The sequence below is a fragment of the Sciurus carolinensis genome, chromosome 4, assembly GCF_902686445.1.
Source record: "Sciurus carolinensis chromosome 4, mSciCar1.2, whole genome shotgun sequence".
Classification (NCBI taxonomy): Eukaryota; Metazoa; Chordata; class Mammalia; order Rodentia; family Sciuridae; genus Sciurus; species Sciurus carolinensis.
In genome coordinates, this window is record NC_062216.1 from 157,936,457 (window position 1) to 157,953,918 (window position 17,462).

Genomic DNA, 17,462 nt, shown 5'->3' on the forward strand with positions numbered 1-17,462 from the left:
TTCTCATATATGTATGTATGGACATGTTTACATAAGTTTTAAAATGTAGTGAATACAATACACAGAAGCTCTGTAAATGGATTTCCTTGTGACAGATTCTTCCTTTCTCCCTCTGTAGGACTGAAGAGAAAGAGAAAGCCATTTCTTAATGTTCCCACTTGTATATTTGTTGTATGCTTACCAAGAGGGAATACGGGTTTTTTTCTTAGCAAACCATGTTTCTATATGTGATGTAAAATCTTGCTTATTGTTGTAATTATATAATTATTATTATGTGAATGGACAAATCACGAAAATCAAAGTGCTCTTTTAATGAAGTTGATGGCAATTAAGGCTGTTTCTAAAAGGAAAAACCAAAAAAAACAAAAAAAAAAAAAACAAAACCCTCAGGCTGGGGATACAGCTCAGTTGGTAGAGTGTTTTGTTTGTCTTGTAAGCAAAAGGCCCTGGGTTCAATCCTTAGCACTACAAAAAACAAAAACAACAAAAAACTCTGGTAAGTTAGGTATGTGAGACAGCTACAAAAGCTTAAAGAACAAAAATAATCAAAATTCAGATGTATTCTGAATTAAGACTACTTTTGTAAGTGCTGTATTCATGGTAGACATTGTATTATTGTTATTGCTCATGCAATACGAGAGGTCTAATGCCAATCAATGACTCATAACCTAAGGAAAAAAGCTTGGGTCCAATTATAAAAAGATCGGCAAATGTTTTTTCATATATATGCTATATATTAAAATAAGATAGGTAGGCATACTTTCAAAATGATTTCCTGAGTAGACTTTTGGTTTTCTAAGAAACTACTGGTCTAGATCATTCAAAAAAAACAAAAAAATAAAACAAAACAAACAAACAAACAAAAAAAAACAGGGCTTCTACTGAAACAGGAAAACAAATTTAATATTTAGAAATTCAGGGTTTAATATTGGTAAATTTATTCAGCAAATTTGTTCATAATAATAAAATTACCTAAAAATTAATTAGTTTTAAGAGTTCATAGTCTTCTTAATAAATGAATACATGAAAAGACAATAGACCATTTGCAGAAGTATGGAATAAATGTTACCAGGTTAAATTACGTGGGCCAAAAAATTAGAAGCTGTATGAAATATACATGTATACATATTTAAATGTTTGCAAAGGAAATTTTAAAGGAAAAGCTTCTAAGGTGAACGTTATCTGCTGATACATTAAGAAGTCAGACCAATGAATCAAAGGGCACTAAGTACAGTATTATCCTCAAGCGAAATAAGTTTTGATCCAATTTGAATTGTAATTATAATAAACATCTTCCCACACCATCACTGTAGTCCTAAACAGAACTGCTCTTGTTTGCCGTAAAAAGGATGAATGAAGAGTTAACTGGGTCTAAGATTATGAATTATACTTACTTTACTATGAGTAGTTTATTGCTAAAATTATTGTCTCATTTCAGACCCAGTGCTTTTAGGCAGAACATTAAGTATCTCTACCATATAGTACTCAAATGCAATTGTCCCATTTAATTAAGAAAATGGTGCCATAAATTTGGCATTGGCATATGGGTATATCTTAGATATCTCAAGAGACTTTTAAATTGACAACTAGCAGAGGTAGATATTCTGTTTGAGAATTCAAACGGAAATTTCCTGAGCAATACTCTGTTCTTCTTGTTTTCCATTTTTAATTGGCAGCTCATTGTCTCCTAGGGAGTTCATTGTAGACAGAAATTTCTGCTACCAAATGTTTTTGACAGCACAGACAAAAGGAGGAATGGATGACATTAAATGACACATCTGTATCCATTTGGCCCTCTGTAAAGGGTAAAGCAAAGAATACAAACCACAATCTTTCTAAAAGAAATGACTAGATCACATGAATCAGTGTACTGAATAATTAAATAAGAAAACAAGAACAAAAGTAATTCTGCAGAGATGTAGTTATAAGGATTGGGAGTCACTTTACAATGTCCCTGGGTGCATGATGGGACCTCCAATGATTCCTAAACAAGAAACACATTTTTTACTGAGTCTGTGATAGCAAAATGAGGATTTTCCCTCTCATTTCCAAGTAATCAGTAACTAAGATACTTATGATATAGATGGACTAAAAAAAAGTTAAGCCATGGCAATTTCTTTAGTAAGTGAACACACAATTAGAAAGGAAAGTGAAACATAATAAAATAATTTACTGCTGAAATACTTGAGTTTGGGCTGGGGATATAGATAAGTTGGTAGAGTGCTTGCCTCACATGCATAAGACCCTGGGTTCAATCCCCAGCACCACAAAAACAAACGAACAAACAAAACCTCAGTTTAAGCATAATGGAAGTTCACAGATAGGGAATCTTCTAACTGAAAGCCCCAATCCACGGATTAGACTGACAAATCTTGACAGTGAGTTTGGTAGGTTAGAGAGGTGAATAGACTGTTAGTTTATGGCTCAGACTATGGAGAATCTTGAGAGGCAAAAAAGCTTTAAAAGTGAGCAAAACCAAAATGGCATGACAGTTTGAAGTAGGAATTTTATAAAAGATACTTCAAATGAATTTAGAAAATAAGCTCAATTTCTATTCTTTTTAAATACTCAAATCTACTGAGCAAGTAGTAGTAAGTTTCAATGTGCTAGCAGTATTAATGGATTATTTTACTGACTTTTGAATAAGAACTAAAGGGTAAGAAAGAACTAATTGCATATGTTTATTATTTTACCTTTCAATAATTAAAAGTAGTGAGTCAAAATTAGAGAATATAATCAAATGCTGTTGAGTATTTTGGGAAAAGTGAAGAAGTGTCTTGTTTCAAGCATAATACTAATGAACCAACTATATCAAACCAAAAAACTCTACAATTACCTATCTTCATGAAGTTTTAGAGGGGTAAGAAAAGATCATGAGAACTTACACACTGTTGCTTTATTTTGACTTCTTGAAATTATAAACAAATTAAGCAGAAACTACAAGTTTAATATTCCAGAGGTGAGAAACTGAGAACACCCCACAGCAGAATTATTAACATCTCATTTAACTTAAATAGGCAGATTTTTTAAGAATGAGAATTGTGAGAAATTTTGTCACATTTAAAAATAAACCTTAGAATTAAACTCAACTGCAAAGAAATACCATATGGTAGTTTTCAAATAAATCATATATAATTTCATTTTTAAGGAATTCAGAGTAGGGCATTTCCTTTAACTGACACAAGCCTTAACACAAACACCCTTATACTATTTAGGAAATATGAGAATTTCATGATGTCCAAGAAATTTTTGATAAACTTTACAATTTAAAATTTTTGACTACATGCTGAATACTAAAACTATAAATAAAGCAAAGTAGTCCTCATTATGCACATCAATGGACTTTCAAAGTAAACCTGAAAAGTATTTGTGCATGACCCTCATTTATATAATTCACTTAATGTAACCACATGAGGACCACATAAAGCAAGCTGAAATTATGGTAATCACTGGTTTGGTAATAGACTTTATTAAATACTGGTTTTGTATTTTATTTAGAAGGGAACATGAGAAAGAACAAAGTACTGAATTCCACAGAGTGATGTTAGCAGTATATCATCATGCAAAATTTTAGAAAATTCTTTAATCACTTTACTGATTTTTAATGTATTCTAATCTTTCATTAACTTATTATTTCATTCATTGAATAAAAATGGTCTGCAAATGTGACCAAAAGGTTTTAGTAGTTTTGGAGAATATTTTCATACACAGAATCCTTAACTTCTATTTATTGGAGGTAAAGTATTATCAAATAACACAAACTATCAATTTTATTCCATTCTCAAAGCTCTGCTAAACTTACACAATAATTACTCTTGATTGAACATATTCTAAAAATTAGAGGGAATTTTAGAAGATAAGCAGGGAACTTCATTTCCCGATTTAACCATAACTTTATAATGAATAATAGGAATTATTCTGATTTCACTTTGTGTCTGGAATTATTTAGGCATGGTTTATGTGCTCCTAAATGTGGATTAACTCCCAAGAATAGGTCATTGGCCTACCTTCAGAAGGCTCTTAGTCTCCCTTTTTCTGCTTTCCACAAGGACTGTTTTTAAATATATCACATATTTTGTGAATTCAACTGAGGTGGGGGAGAAACACACTACTCTAGGGAACTTAAGAGACTCTCAAATGTATCAAGACAGAGGTGATACTACAAGAACTCAGCATGTAGTACACAAAAGACATTTGATAAACATTATTTTTCCTCTTCAAAAATTTTTCCTCTTGTAACCCTATACTATTGGCTTAGTGACTAGCTTAGGTAATTTAGTATTCCCTTATCCACTGGTGTGACTACATTCTTAAAAACAAAACAAAACAAAGTTATTCTTTCTTATATCCTATCCCTTCTCCCCTTCTTTTAAAAAATGATCCTAGCTAGAACATGACATTTACAAATATTTCATGTTTTATAGACAAAGTGAATGGCACATTATATGTCTCTAATTCACTAGTCTTAGACTAAAACATCCCTAATTTCTATAAGGCAATTTTCCTTTGTCATAAATTTTTATCTAATACCTTAAAAGATTACTGAAGGGTAAGGAGAAGCAGAAAAGGGATTTATTTCTGACATCCCTCATAGTTACAGTGAGTACTGGGTCTTCTCTTTTTTTGTATCCCCCAAAGTACTAAATGTTGACTATACTAAATGTGTTGATCTTGTTCTACAGAATGAAACTGTTTCTAATACACAAGAACATCTGCTCTTTGGCACTGGCTGGGAATGAGATGCTCTGTGAGTTTTTTAAATAATAAGTTTAACCCATTAAAATTCTTAAACATTACTTTTACCTTCTTTTGGATGTAGGAGACAATAAATCTTTCTAAATTAATATGTACTTTTTTGCCTCTAAAATATTGTAATAATTTTAACTTCCTTTTGATGATGCTGGGTCATAACTATGAATATCAGTATTTATATCTTCCTGTGCATTAACATAGAAGAGCACACATAATACACACAGATCAAAGCAGTATTTACATCATCCAATGTATGTACACATACATATTGGTGTATATATATATGTTTGTACAAGAGCCTGAATGGCTAGCACTTCCGCAATTTACCTGGGCATATCCTTTGCTAAACACATATGTCAGATGCTTTTTTTTTTTTTTTTTTTTTTTTTTTTTTTGGGTAACAGCATTCTTAAGAAGCTGCTGTGACATATATGTAGTTGTATTCATTCCTTTATCCAGATTCACTGATTTATGACTTTACAGCATTCATATAAATGCTCAAAAGAGTGCCATAAAAACTGGTGATTCTCAATACCTAAGTGGCATTTTTGGTTATCCTGATGATTGGGGTGCCACAGCTAGTCAGTTGCTAAGAGTAAACAATACTAATAACTACATAACTTTTGAATGACAGAGTAAACTTTAGAAACTCATGAAAAGGTGGGAACATTTCAAGAGAGAAGATAGTTTTCTGCAAAGTTTTTCAAGAATTTATTGCTTGGCAAAACATTGAGTTATTTGAAACTATACATATACAAACTGGATGATTTGCAAGAACATCATCCTTCTGTGCTTTACAACTTAATATCCTATAGACTGTCTTGTTATGCTATTCCCTCTTTCTCTTAGCCTATTTAACCTGTTCTATTATTGCTAACACAAGCCTTTATTCTAACACTGTAGTTTGCTCAGGGCTATGATGCTGTAGAACTCCAGATGGCACTATTTACATTGTACTCTATGCCAGCAATATCCCTGGAACTGTGCACTTGGTAGTCTAGCCTCTGCCTTAAATTTTCCTGTTGTTTTTTGATGTCCAATCCTTTTATCCATTAAAAAAAGGAACAAAAACTATTTCAATATGTATTCATATGTAGTTTTAGCAGTTATTCTATAAAAATTTGTTTTTATGTTATAAAAAATAATACAATTAAGATACTTTAGTGTTTTTTATAATTATAAATTCTGATAGGCTAAATTGAGAACTCAATTTTCATATTTGCACAGATCACAAAATAAAACTAGATGAAATCTTAGATAAAAATTTAACCAATCATCCACCATAATAATATTTCATATTATCAGTAGCACCTTAGTTCACAGTGTGAATCTTTATTCTGTGTGATTCAAACTTGTCAATTTTCAAACAAAATACATATACTTCATAAATCTACTCAGGAAATAGGCTGTTTTAAAATTGTGTTCCTAAGGCCACCAATATACTAATGGATCATAGTATTATACCTCTCTTAGGAATGACAAAATCAAGCATTAGAAAAAACGCTAGATCAAATTAGTGAAGTAATTTCAAAAAATACTTTTTAAGAGAGACACTGGGACAGAGACATTTACTTTCTGCCCTTTATAGTACAGGATGTTAAGACTCCATACTGTAGGAATGTACTATGATATAGTCTCTTTTGTTATATATATGCAACAATATTCTTTCGCAGAGGCTATATAGTATTTTAGATACTAAGCTTAGCATTAAAAAAATGTGATATACTACAAAATTCACATTTTTAGAAGGACATAATTCAAGGGTGCTTGGTACATTCAAAGTGCTGTCCACTAACTAGTTCTAGAACATTTTCATTATCCTAAAAGAATCACAGAAAATGTGGCCTTTTTGGTCTGGCTCATTTCAATTAATATAATATTTTTGTTGATACATGTTGTAGCATGTATCAGTACTTCATTCCTTTTATGGTTGAAGAATAGTTCAATATATGGATATACCATATATTGTTTACCCATTTATCCACTAATAACATATTTAGGCTTGATTCCAGTGAAGTATTAGGATTCCAATTTCTTCCTTCACATTTTCCTAAACACTTATTTTCCCATTTTTAAATTATAGATATTTTAGTGAATGTTTGTAGTTTTGATTTGCACTTCCCTGATAATCAATGACATTTAGCATTTTTTCATGTGTTGAGTAGCCATTTATATATCTTCTTTATAGAATTGTTTATTCAAGTCTGTTCTCCATGTTTAATCTGGGTTGTCTTTTCAGTTGAGTTATAAGAGTTCTTCATGTATCTGAATATAACACTCCTATTAGATTTATGACTTAAATATTTTCTCCCACCCTGTAAGTTGTCTCTTCACTCTTTTTACAGCCTGTTGATGTCGAAAGGTTTTTAATTTTGATGAAGTTGAATTTATGCACTTTTTCTTTTGTTTTATGTGCTTTTGGTGTTATATTTAAGAAACCATTATCAAATTCAGGGTCTTTAAGATTCATCTTTATGTTTTCTTCTACAAAAGTTTACTGGCTTTAGTTAGATATTGTTATGGATTTTTGCATATATATTTATAATGGATACTGGTCTGTAGTTTTCTTTTCTTTCTTAAAGCTTTGGTATCTGAGTAATGCTGGCCTCACACAATGAGTTAGTATGTGTACCCTGCTGTTATTTTAAAGTGTTTAAGAAAGATTGGTGTTAATTTTTCAAGTGTTTGGTGGAAATTACAAGTGAAGCACTTTATCCTAGGTTTTTCTCTGTTGGGAGTGTTTTGGTTTTTTAGATTCAAACTCTGTTTGTTATAGGTCTAATCAGATTTTCTTTCTTCTTGAGTCAGTTGTGGCAGTTTTGTGTTTCTGGGAATTTGACCATTTCATTCAGATTATCTAATTTGCTGGTATATAATTGTTCATATTTTTCAAGAACAGAAGCAACATTCCATTTTTTCTGATTATACTTGTTGGAGTAGTTGGGAGTATGTTTTCTCTCTATTCTTCTGTTTAGCTAATAGCTTGTCAATTTTGTTGCTCTTTTCAGAGAAACAACTTTTTGGTTCTCTCTACTCTGATCTTTGCTTTCTTCCTTCTTGTTAACTCTAGTTCTAGTTTGTCCTTTTTTTTTTTTAAGTTTCTAAGGTATAAAGTTAGGTTACTGATTTGAGACCTTTGTTTCTAATGTAGGTTCAAACATACAAATTTCCTTTGCAGCACTGCTTTAGTTACATCTCATAAGTTTTATACACTGTACTTTGTTGTTATTCATCTTGAAATATTTTCTGTTCTCCATTGTGATTCCTTCTTTGACCTACTAGATATATGAGTGCCACATCAATTTATAGATTTTCCCAGTATTCCTTAATTTCTAGATTTATTCCATTGCAGTCTAAGAAAAATCTTTGTATGATTTAAATTTTTCTCAATTTACTGATAATTGTCTTAAGGCCTAACGTTTTTTTTTCTGGAAAAAATTTCATGTGCACTTGAGAAGAATGTGTATTATGCTAATCTGCAAGTGTTTTGAGTGTTTACTGTATGTCTGTTACATCTAGTTTTATGTTACTGAAGTTCTCTTTTTTATTGATCTTCTATACAGATTTAGCACAGGGGTTTTAAAAAATTTTTTAAATTTATTTTTGTCTGATAGCATCTGCACATAAAACTGCTCCCACGGTGATAGAGGTTTGACTAAAATCAGGCAAGGACTTAAATAATGTACCTTTACTGCCAACTGAAGGCCCAAAGTATGACTGGCATTACTTTGCTATAGTGACAAAAGTTATACTCATGATGTAAATGGCTCTTCCCTCTATTCAAATTATACACTTCCCAAGTGCTAGTGACTTTATTTGCAGCTTGGAAAGTCTATCCTTTGAATTAATGAAGATGGTCATACTGAAATGTATTTCTATTATTGTGTATCCCTTTAGAATTTCTTCTCTCCTTTACAACTGTGACAGTGTGCATGACACTCACTATTTTTTTAACTTCTTGTTTTGCATACTTGTATCTTCTGGTGGTTGTATTTTGTTTGTTTTTTAACCTTATCTATACTGCTTAGCTTTATTAGCCAATCAGAGTTGTTGTTTACTTCTGGTTAGTGAACTGACAAATTCTAAATTTAGTTACACAGTTACTGCTATAATGATGTTGTGCACCTGCTTCAAAATATCAGAGGCTTACAAAAATAAGCACAATTTTTTTCCTCATGGGTCTACAGGAAGCTGTTTCATAATGCCAGATGGTTCCAGACCTGCTCCAGTATTTCTCATTCTGGGGCCATTAGCTATCTAGGACATGCTCACCTTACAGCAGATGATAGAGCATAAGAGGTCAAGTCAAACCAGGTAAAAAAAAAAAAAAAAACGTTTCTAGCTTCTGCTGGTGTCACACTTGCTAGCATCACACTGGCCTAAATGAGTCACAAAGTTGAGCCCAATGGTAGGGAATTCTCCCTCCATGAGAGGGAGGGAGTAAGGAGAACGAATACCTGCTGAACAGTAACACCATCAACCACAGTCTAGCAAAATGAAACAGGTGCAATGTAAAGAGTCTTTCAAAAAGATAAATTTATTTAAAGGACTTACTCTGAAGTTAAGCCTTTATTTTATAAAGGAACCATGTCCTTTCTTTTATGAAATGATAATAAAAGGTGATAAGACTTAAAATTCTTATTTCTTGATAAAATAAAAAGCTGGCAACCCTATGTCAATCACCAAGGGTTTTGGAGAACTTTACTAGTCTATAAAAAACTTTAAATGTCTACAACAAGGAAAAAATAATCATTTGAGTACTCCTTTGTCTCCCTGGCTGTTGTTCACCATTCTCAGGTTATTCCTTGGCTTGCAAATACACCCATTTCCTCTCTTTTCAGGTTTTATTACTCTGAATGCTTGTGATTAGAAATATCGTTTTAGAGAACTAAAATGCCAATATTTATTTCTACCTTGAAAATAAGTCATTTACTCTTCAGATCTCTATACAAACTTGGTTTTGTAAATACTTGGGGCCCTAAATTTTTAATGTCATATAAATTTTTCATGTCCCTGACATAAAAATTTTAATAGGCAGTGCAAACATAAAGAATAAATGGTCTACAATTCTGAAACTTTAAAAGGGTGAGCTATATTAAGACCAAAAATTTAAAAAGTAGCCAGCAGTTTTACTTCCAATGTGAAATGATACATATTTAATAGTATTATATATATGTATACAAGAATTAATAAATACTAATGATTATGACAGCTTTATCAAACATTAAAACTATGCAAAACAGCAGTCTTTGCTCACAGTATTAATAAAGCCAATGAAGCAATTGACACTCCTCTAATGACTGACTGTCTCATCTCACTCCTGACTCCTCAGTTTATTTCCACCTCCTACTCTTGCTTTTCATCTTGTTCTTGTGATATTCTCCAGCTTCAGGCACTATTAAAATGTTATAGCTACCTCATCCATTTTAAACTAGGGGGCAGGGTGGAAGAACATTATACTGAAATGTACCTGCAGAAAACCTTATACAAAGACCTTTGAATTGGTCGAAATACCAAATTTTCCATGAGTATTATGTAGCAAGTTGAGATTTGCAATTCATTATTATACACTCATATAGAATCTGTGACATAACGTCATAATATGATAATGGCCTTTTATTACCCTATTGATCTTGCCCAATGTTGGAGTCTGATCTAACGTATATTTAAGTTTTATAAATGTGTACATCTAAAATAAGAGGCAGAAAGATACTCATGAAGTTAATGTTGTTATTTTACAACAATTTGTGCAGTTTATATAAACACTGTACTTGATCTAATCTTTAAAATATAAATTCTCATTAAAATAAAATGAAAATTTCAAAATATGCTTATAACATAAGCAACAAACATACCTGCAGGTATGATCATCGCTCACACTTGCGATTTCCCGACCTTCTTTGGGATCAAATGCCAAACCATTTATGAAATCTGAATGACCCTCTAAAACCTGACCAAAGGGAAAAATTGAATAAGAAAACAGGAAAATAATCTATAATATTTCTATCTAATATATTTACATCTCTGCTCAAGAACTTTCCCTGCATGCTTCCTTTTTCTATAAATATTTCTTGGGCAAGCTGCTATTTTTTAAAGCATGATTTACACACCCACTTTTTTGGAAGGTTCATCTTGGAAAGAAGCTGATCATTCAACACACTGCTATTAGCTTAGTCTTACTTTTCTAGTATGTATTTCTCACAAAAACACTCATACTTTTTTTACTACACCTGTCCTTGTATAACCTCCTTTCTCGTTTACCACATGCTAAAAAACTTTTTAGGGGTACTGGGATAGAATCCCTCTGGGCATTTTACCTTGTTATCTACTGCTTTCACACACTTACTACTTCTATACATAATATGATCTTCACCTTCAAATGTTTTCATTTACTTGCTCAATGTGACTGCCAGCACTGGAGACGGTATTACAGGCCCACAGTCACAATCAATACAGTAATCCCCTTCTGGCCACAGAAGAAACAAATGGGAAGTTGCAAGCTGGAGGAAAACGTGAACAGGCAAGATTCCATTTGTCAAAATCTTTATAGTTGAAGTCCCAAAAAGGTCTGCCAGATATTTAAATATCTGAATGGATTTTCTTCCTTCCTCTCTCTTTTCCATCCAAAAACTTGAATTTGATCTTAGTCCTAAAGTTAATCAAGCGTTTTTTTTAATATGGTACTGTTCACTATTATAGAAATGCATCATGAAAATTTAAAAAAAAAGGATTTCTGTGTAATATTAACAAACCCAGTCCTCCAAATAAGTCTCCAAAGCTTCTGCCATGTTCTATAAGACAAATTAATATAAAATGTTTAATATCTATTGTAATGAGCATATTAACTTTTAATAGGTAAAATTTTTATGTGCTATTATACATTTGGTTATTCATTGTATAGCTTTAGATTAACCAATATGTACAATACAGTAACCCTACTGCATATAGCTTATAGCATAATTTTTACTGCTTTCTAAATGATTAGAAAGGTTTACCTTTGCTTTACAACATATTTTTAATTTACTAGAAAGTCAAGAAGGCAATACAATTCTAATTAGGAAAATGTGATAACAATTTCAACCCAATCCGAGGGTTATTACATTACTAGAAAACACATATATGGGATTATTATGTATGAGATTCTGTTCTGTTTTACATGAAATAGCTCAAACAATGTTCATCATTCTGAGGTAGATGCTATTATTACCCTTTTCCTAGGGATTAGGGTAAGAGTTTACAGAGATTAGGTTACTTGACTAAAGTCACACCATTACTAAACTATAGAGCAGGGCTTTAAAGGCAGGGATTTTGGCTCCCCTGTCTGTGCTCTTCACCACTTTGTAAGCCTGTCTGTGCTATGCTGCACTTCTCATTTGTTCCCCTGACATTCAACTCTTACTCCAAGTATGTTGGCAACCATTTTATTTACTATTCCTAACTATGAATTTGGCATTTTCTTATTTGCTGTTTCTATGTATTATGTTACCATTAAATGATATCATATTTAGAATCTTCAGTCATTACTAAGAACCTAGTTACTACAGTATATAACAGAGTAAATGAGACCTTCAATTACAAACTTTAAAGATGACCATAAAAACTCATTTCAAATTAGGATAATGTAAAAGCAAAAACAACAACATGTTTAAAGTAAACTCTGAAGATTTATGAATTATACTTGTCAACATACCTTATATTCGTTTTTATCTTGAAGATCTGAAGTAAATAATCTAATTTTCATATCAATAGCCGAAGTACAAAATCTGGAAGCAAAAAAACCAAAACAAATCCATTTTTAGCTTTTGAGAGTAAAAAAATCTTCTCTTCCTATTGTCCTTCTCTCCAAGTCACCAGAACGTTTATAATTCACAATCATGCTTTTACTGGAGGACGGGGAGGAGAACATTATAGCTCAGTTGTAGGAAATATTATATGCCCATTAAAGCACATAGGAGGCAAATTAAATATTTTATTTTGAAAACACATAAAATGTTACCTCATTCCGAATTTGTCTCTTTAATTATAAATCAGTACATGAATACCTGGTGCTGCTCCAATTTTCTTTGAATCTCTTCTACTTTAAGGGTATTCAAGTCATTTCTTAACTAAATCAGAAACCTCAGAGAAGTAAAGTAAGGTGAACAATTTATTCTCTAGCCATTATGAAAGGAAAGCAAGCAGGGATGGAAATGTAGGAAGGAAGAAAGAGAAAGAAAAAGAAGAAAAACTCCAAGGTAATAACATTATAAAGACAAACCATCAAGAAGAACTTCTTTTTAAATGTAAGATAAAAGTTAATGATGGTTACACCTTACTTGCTAGACCACTATGAAGTTATGAAGGAAACACTACTTATTTTGGAACACTATGAAAAAAATATAAAGCAAAGAGGGATATATAAAGTTTAACCACAACTGTACACAATTATGTATAAAACAGTGAACTAGAGGTATAAATGGATTCTTCCTTTTCATATTACTGTATTTTCTAAATTTATACATTGACAATGTGTTGTTTTACAACAGAAGTATATAATTTATTTAAAAAGGACAAAGTTATGTCATTAGGTTGCTGTGAAAATAGTCTTTAACTTTTTGGCAGTACTGGGGATTGAATCCAGGGCCTTGCATGCTGCACATGTGTTTTACAACTGTGCTACACCTCCAGTCCCAAAATATTGTCTTTAAAATTAATTGATGGTTAATATTTTCTGTATTACTTACATTTGTACAGTTCCAAAAAGGATCTGAGTAGCTTACCAGAAATAAACAAAAAACCCCCAAATGATGAATGGAAGCAAATTCATTAAAAAGCAAACAAGCACCAAGCAATGAGGGGAATGACCACTGTAACAGCCCTTGTAAAAAAGGCTTCAGCAGGCATTGTTGTCTCAACTAAACTTAGTTTTTAAGAGTTGGATTTTCAGTAATTATGGTGAAGTAAGAAAAGAATCTGTGAAGACTTCAAATGATTCATTCATATGAATTTCAGGTAAAGATCTTTGTAGTTTGGATCAAACTCATGGTGAAGTCATCACTGCCATGGCTGCATATTTAAATCACAAATAAAGATGAAAATCCTAATTTATTAATAGCAATATCAAAATATGGAATCATCTGGAGTCATGGAAAACGGGCATGGAGAAAAAAGTCTCTACAATCAGACTTGTGATCATTTAACATAATTAAAGAACATTGTTAAATACTGCATTTTAAACTTTAAACTTACTTGATTACTATAGGCAATGAATCAAGTCTAGTCTCTGGGCTCCAAGCTATGCCATCAACTCTGATTCCATGGTGAAATGTTCGAAGGGTTTTATATTGAATTCCTTCAATGTCTGTTTCCTCCTCCTAAGCATATATAATAAATGTTTTAACATGTTACAAAGACAAATAATATAGTACTCTGATTTTCATTATAATAATGAATTTATCAGGAGGTCATGTAAATGCTTTTGGATACTGAGATTAAACTAGTTTATAGAATAAACAACAAAAGCAAATTTGTTTAGGCCTCACAAAATAAATCCCTAAGACAACTAAAACCAAACAGAAAATGTGTTAAGATTTATACTGAGAAACACTTTACTTTTAATAGTAAACACATTTTATAACAAGTTCAAGAACAAAATTGATGATCTTAAAATCATAACATTCTAAATGAATGATTATACATGGTCTATCAACTTGACAATTTTTTAAAAATTAAATGGTATATAAAGTTTTGATTAGATATTTTGGGGCCTTAAAATGCTTCAAAGGTGTTAAAATGAGTGTCAATGATTTTCATATGACATTGTACATGGCTTTATATAGGTTTACGATGTGTGATTATAGTTCATGAATAATACTATGCAAATAATAAATTAATTTACTCTTAAGATTTTTTTAAAGTAATTTTTTTTGGTACTGGGGATTGAACCCAAGAGGCACTTAACCACTGAGCCACATCTCCAGCCCCTTTTCATTTTTTATTTTTAATTTAAAAATTTTTTTGTGGTGCTGGGGATTAAACCCAGGGCTTTGTGCTTGTGAGGCAAGCACTCTACCAACTGAGCTATATCCCCAGTCCTCATTTTTTTTATTTTGAGACAGGGTCTTGCTAAGTTCCTGAGAATGGTCAAGGACTTGAGAGCCTCAGCTGCCCGAGTCACTGTGATTATAGGAGTGTGCCACTGTGTCTGGCAGTCTTAGATATTTGATTCAGGGTGTATATGCTCAATAAAGTCAGCTTATTTACCTAGCTTTGTCCTACTAAAATGACTTCAGTTGAAAAGGTGAGAAAAAAAATTGAATTTTAATTGTCAAGCCAGCTATCTCTGAAAATGTGTACAACTTAAGAAGCTCTTCTACTACAGAAATAATGAAAAAATACAATCCAGAGAAGCAACTAAATAGCAAAGCATGAAGCTGTAATAAGGTCATCTGCCCACATCCAATGACTTAAAGAAGCTGTTTGCAAGGGATAGGAGACAAAGCTCAGTACTACACAAGGAAGGACATTATATTAAAGATCTCTACAAAGACTGAAGGCCCTTAAGGGGGAAGGAAGAAAAATAAACAAAAAAAGAAAACTTTGATATAGAAAATATCCACCATGGGTTAAAGCCAGGAAAAAGAAAAAACAACTCTAGAGCAATATTGATCAACTGCTAGACCCAGCATAAGTCTGGGGCTTGAATTCACACTATGGAGTCCAGAAACTGACAAAGAACTTATTTTAAAATGGTCATATGTTGGTAGTGACCTCAAGCACCTGAAAGAAACAAAGGCAATTTCTCTGGATGAACTACCTCTTCCTAGGCCTCAAAAAATTCCCAAAGATGTAGTCCAATCAAACATGTGCTTGTATACGTGCACTCCACATATGCAAAAAAAGTACTACAAACAAAAACAAGAAAACAGTAGACTCAAACCTACAAATACATCATAATAAAAAATTATTGGAGCAGAATGTGGTGGCATACGTCTGTAATTCCAGTGACAGGAGGATCACAAGTTCTAGGCCTCTGCAGTTTGGTAAGGTCCTGCCCAATAAAATAAAAGGGCTCAGTGATAGAGTGCCCCTGGATTCAATGCCCAGTACTTCAAATAAATAAAGAATAACCACAGTGGGACATGCTTGCAATTACAGCTACTTGGCAAGGGAGATGGCAAGTTCAAGGCTAGTCCAGGCAACTTGGTGACACTCTGTTTCAAAATAAACTAAATAGACCTATAATTAAATCGGCATGATGGTAGCATAAAAACAAGCACATTGACCAATGGAACAGGATTCAAAAATCCTGAAATAACAAATTAATGCATTTACAGATAAATGCATTCATGCATTTACAGACAATTGATTTTTTTATAAAGGTCTGAAAAAAACACAAAGGGTAAAGGACAGTCTTAAATAAATGGGAAAACTGAATATACATGCAGAAGAATGAAATCAATTTGTGATTTCATACCTTTTACAAACATCAACTCAAAATCAAAGAGTTAAATGTAACACCTGAAAATATAAAACTACTAGAAGAAAACATGAAGGAAAAGCTTCACAATACTAGTCTGGGCAACATTTTGGATATGAACCCAAATGTATGGCAACAAATGCAAAAACAGGACTATACAATAGCTCTCTATATCTAAAGAGCTTTTACAAAGCAAACAACATTGAAGAGAACCTAAGAAATGGGAGAAAATATTCATAAACTGTACATATGATGAGATCAATATCCAAAATATACAGGAAACTCAAAAGCAAAACAAACAAACAAACAAAAAAACCCCTAATCAAAACATGGATAAAGGATCCAAACACATCTTTTTTAAAAAAACGACACACAAATGGCCAAAAGGTATATAAAAAATGCCCAGTATCTATGATCAATAAGGAAATGCAAACTAAAATCACAATGAGATAGCACCTCATACCTGACAGAATGGCCATTATCAAAAAGAAAACAAGAGTTGAAAAGGATGTAGAGAAAGATAACCCTTGTATATTGTTGGTAGAGATGAAAATTAGTCCAACCATTATGAAAAACAATATGGAGGTTCCTCAAAATATTAAAAATTTAAAAAATATTAGAATTGAACTACCATATGATACAACAATCCAGTTTCTGGGAATATAGCCAAAGGAATTGAAATTAGTAAATAGAATTGATATGTGCACTTCTGTGTTCACTACAGCATTACCATTATTAGTCAAGATATGGAATAAGCCTATGTGTCCATTGGTGGATAAATGGATAAAGAATGGAATGGATAAAATTATTTACTCACAATGGAACACTATTTAGCCTTAAGAAAGAAGGAAAAATCATCTGTGACGAAATGGATGGACCTGGATATTATGCTGAATGTAGTAAGTCAAACAGAATGACAAATCGCATACAACCTAACTTACATTCAGAATTGAAAAAGTCAAATAGAAATAGGAAGTAGAATAGTGGTTTCCAGAAACAGGGAGGAAGGGGGTGATGTTGGTCAAAGCACACAAAAATTCAGTGTGAGAAATGTTTTTGAGATCTACTATAGGGGATGATGACCATAGCTCATAATAAAATGTATTTTCAAAATGGTTAATAAAAAAATTTCAAATATCTCATTATAAAAAATGGGGTGATAAACTAAACACGTTATCTTGATTCAACCATTCCATATTATACATGTCTATCAAAACATATTGCACCCCATAAATATAAAATTGTTTCAATG

The 17,462-nt window shown here is 32.0% G+C and overlaps 1 protein-coding gene across 4 annotated transcripts in view; it reads right to left on the bottom strand.

Moving 5' to 3' along the window:
* The window catches only part of Nup37 (nucleoporin 37), a 39,463-nt gene that overhangs the window by 13,557 nt on the left and 8,444 nt on the right, over positions 1 to 17,462 (bottom strand). For all 4 annotated transcript variants that reach the window (XM_047549852.1, XM_047549854.1, XM_047549855.1 and 1 more), the window contains 3 exons: positions 13,981 to 14,105; positions 12,443 to 12,515; positions 10,608 to 10,702 (listed from right to left, as the gene is read on the bottom strand). In XM_047549852.1, the coding sequence (XP_047405808.1) occupies positions 10,608 to 10,702; positions 12,443 to 12,515; positions 13,981 to 14,105 (293 nt within the window). The remainder of the gene's footprint in view (positions 1 to 10,607; positions 10,703 to 12,442; positions 12,516 to 13,980; positions 14,106 to 17,462) is intronic.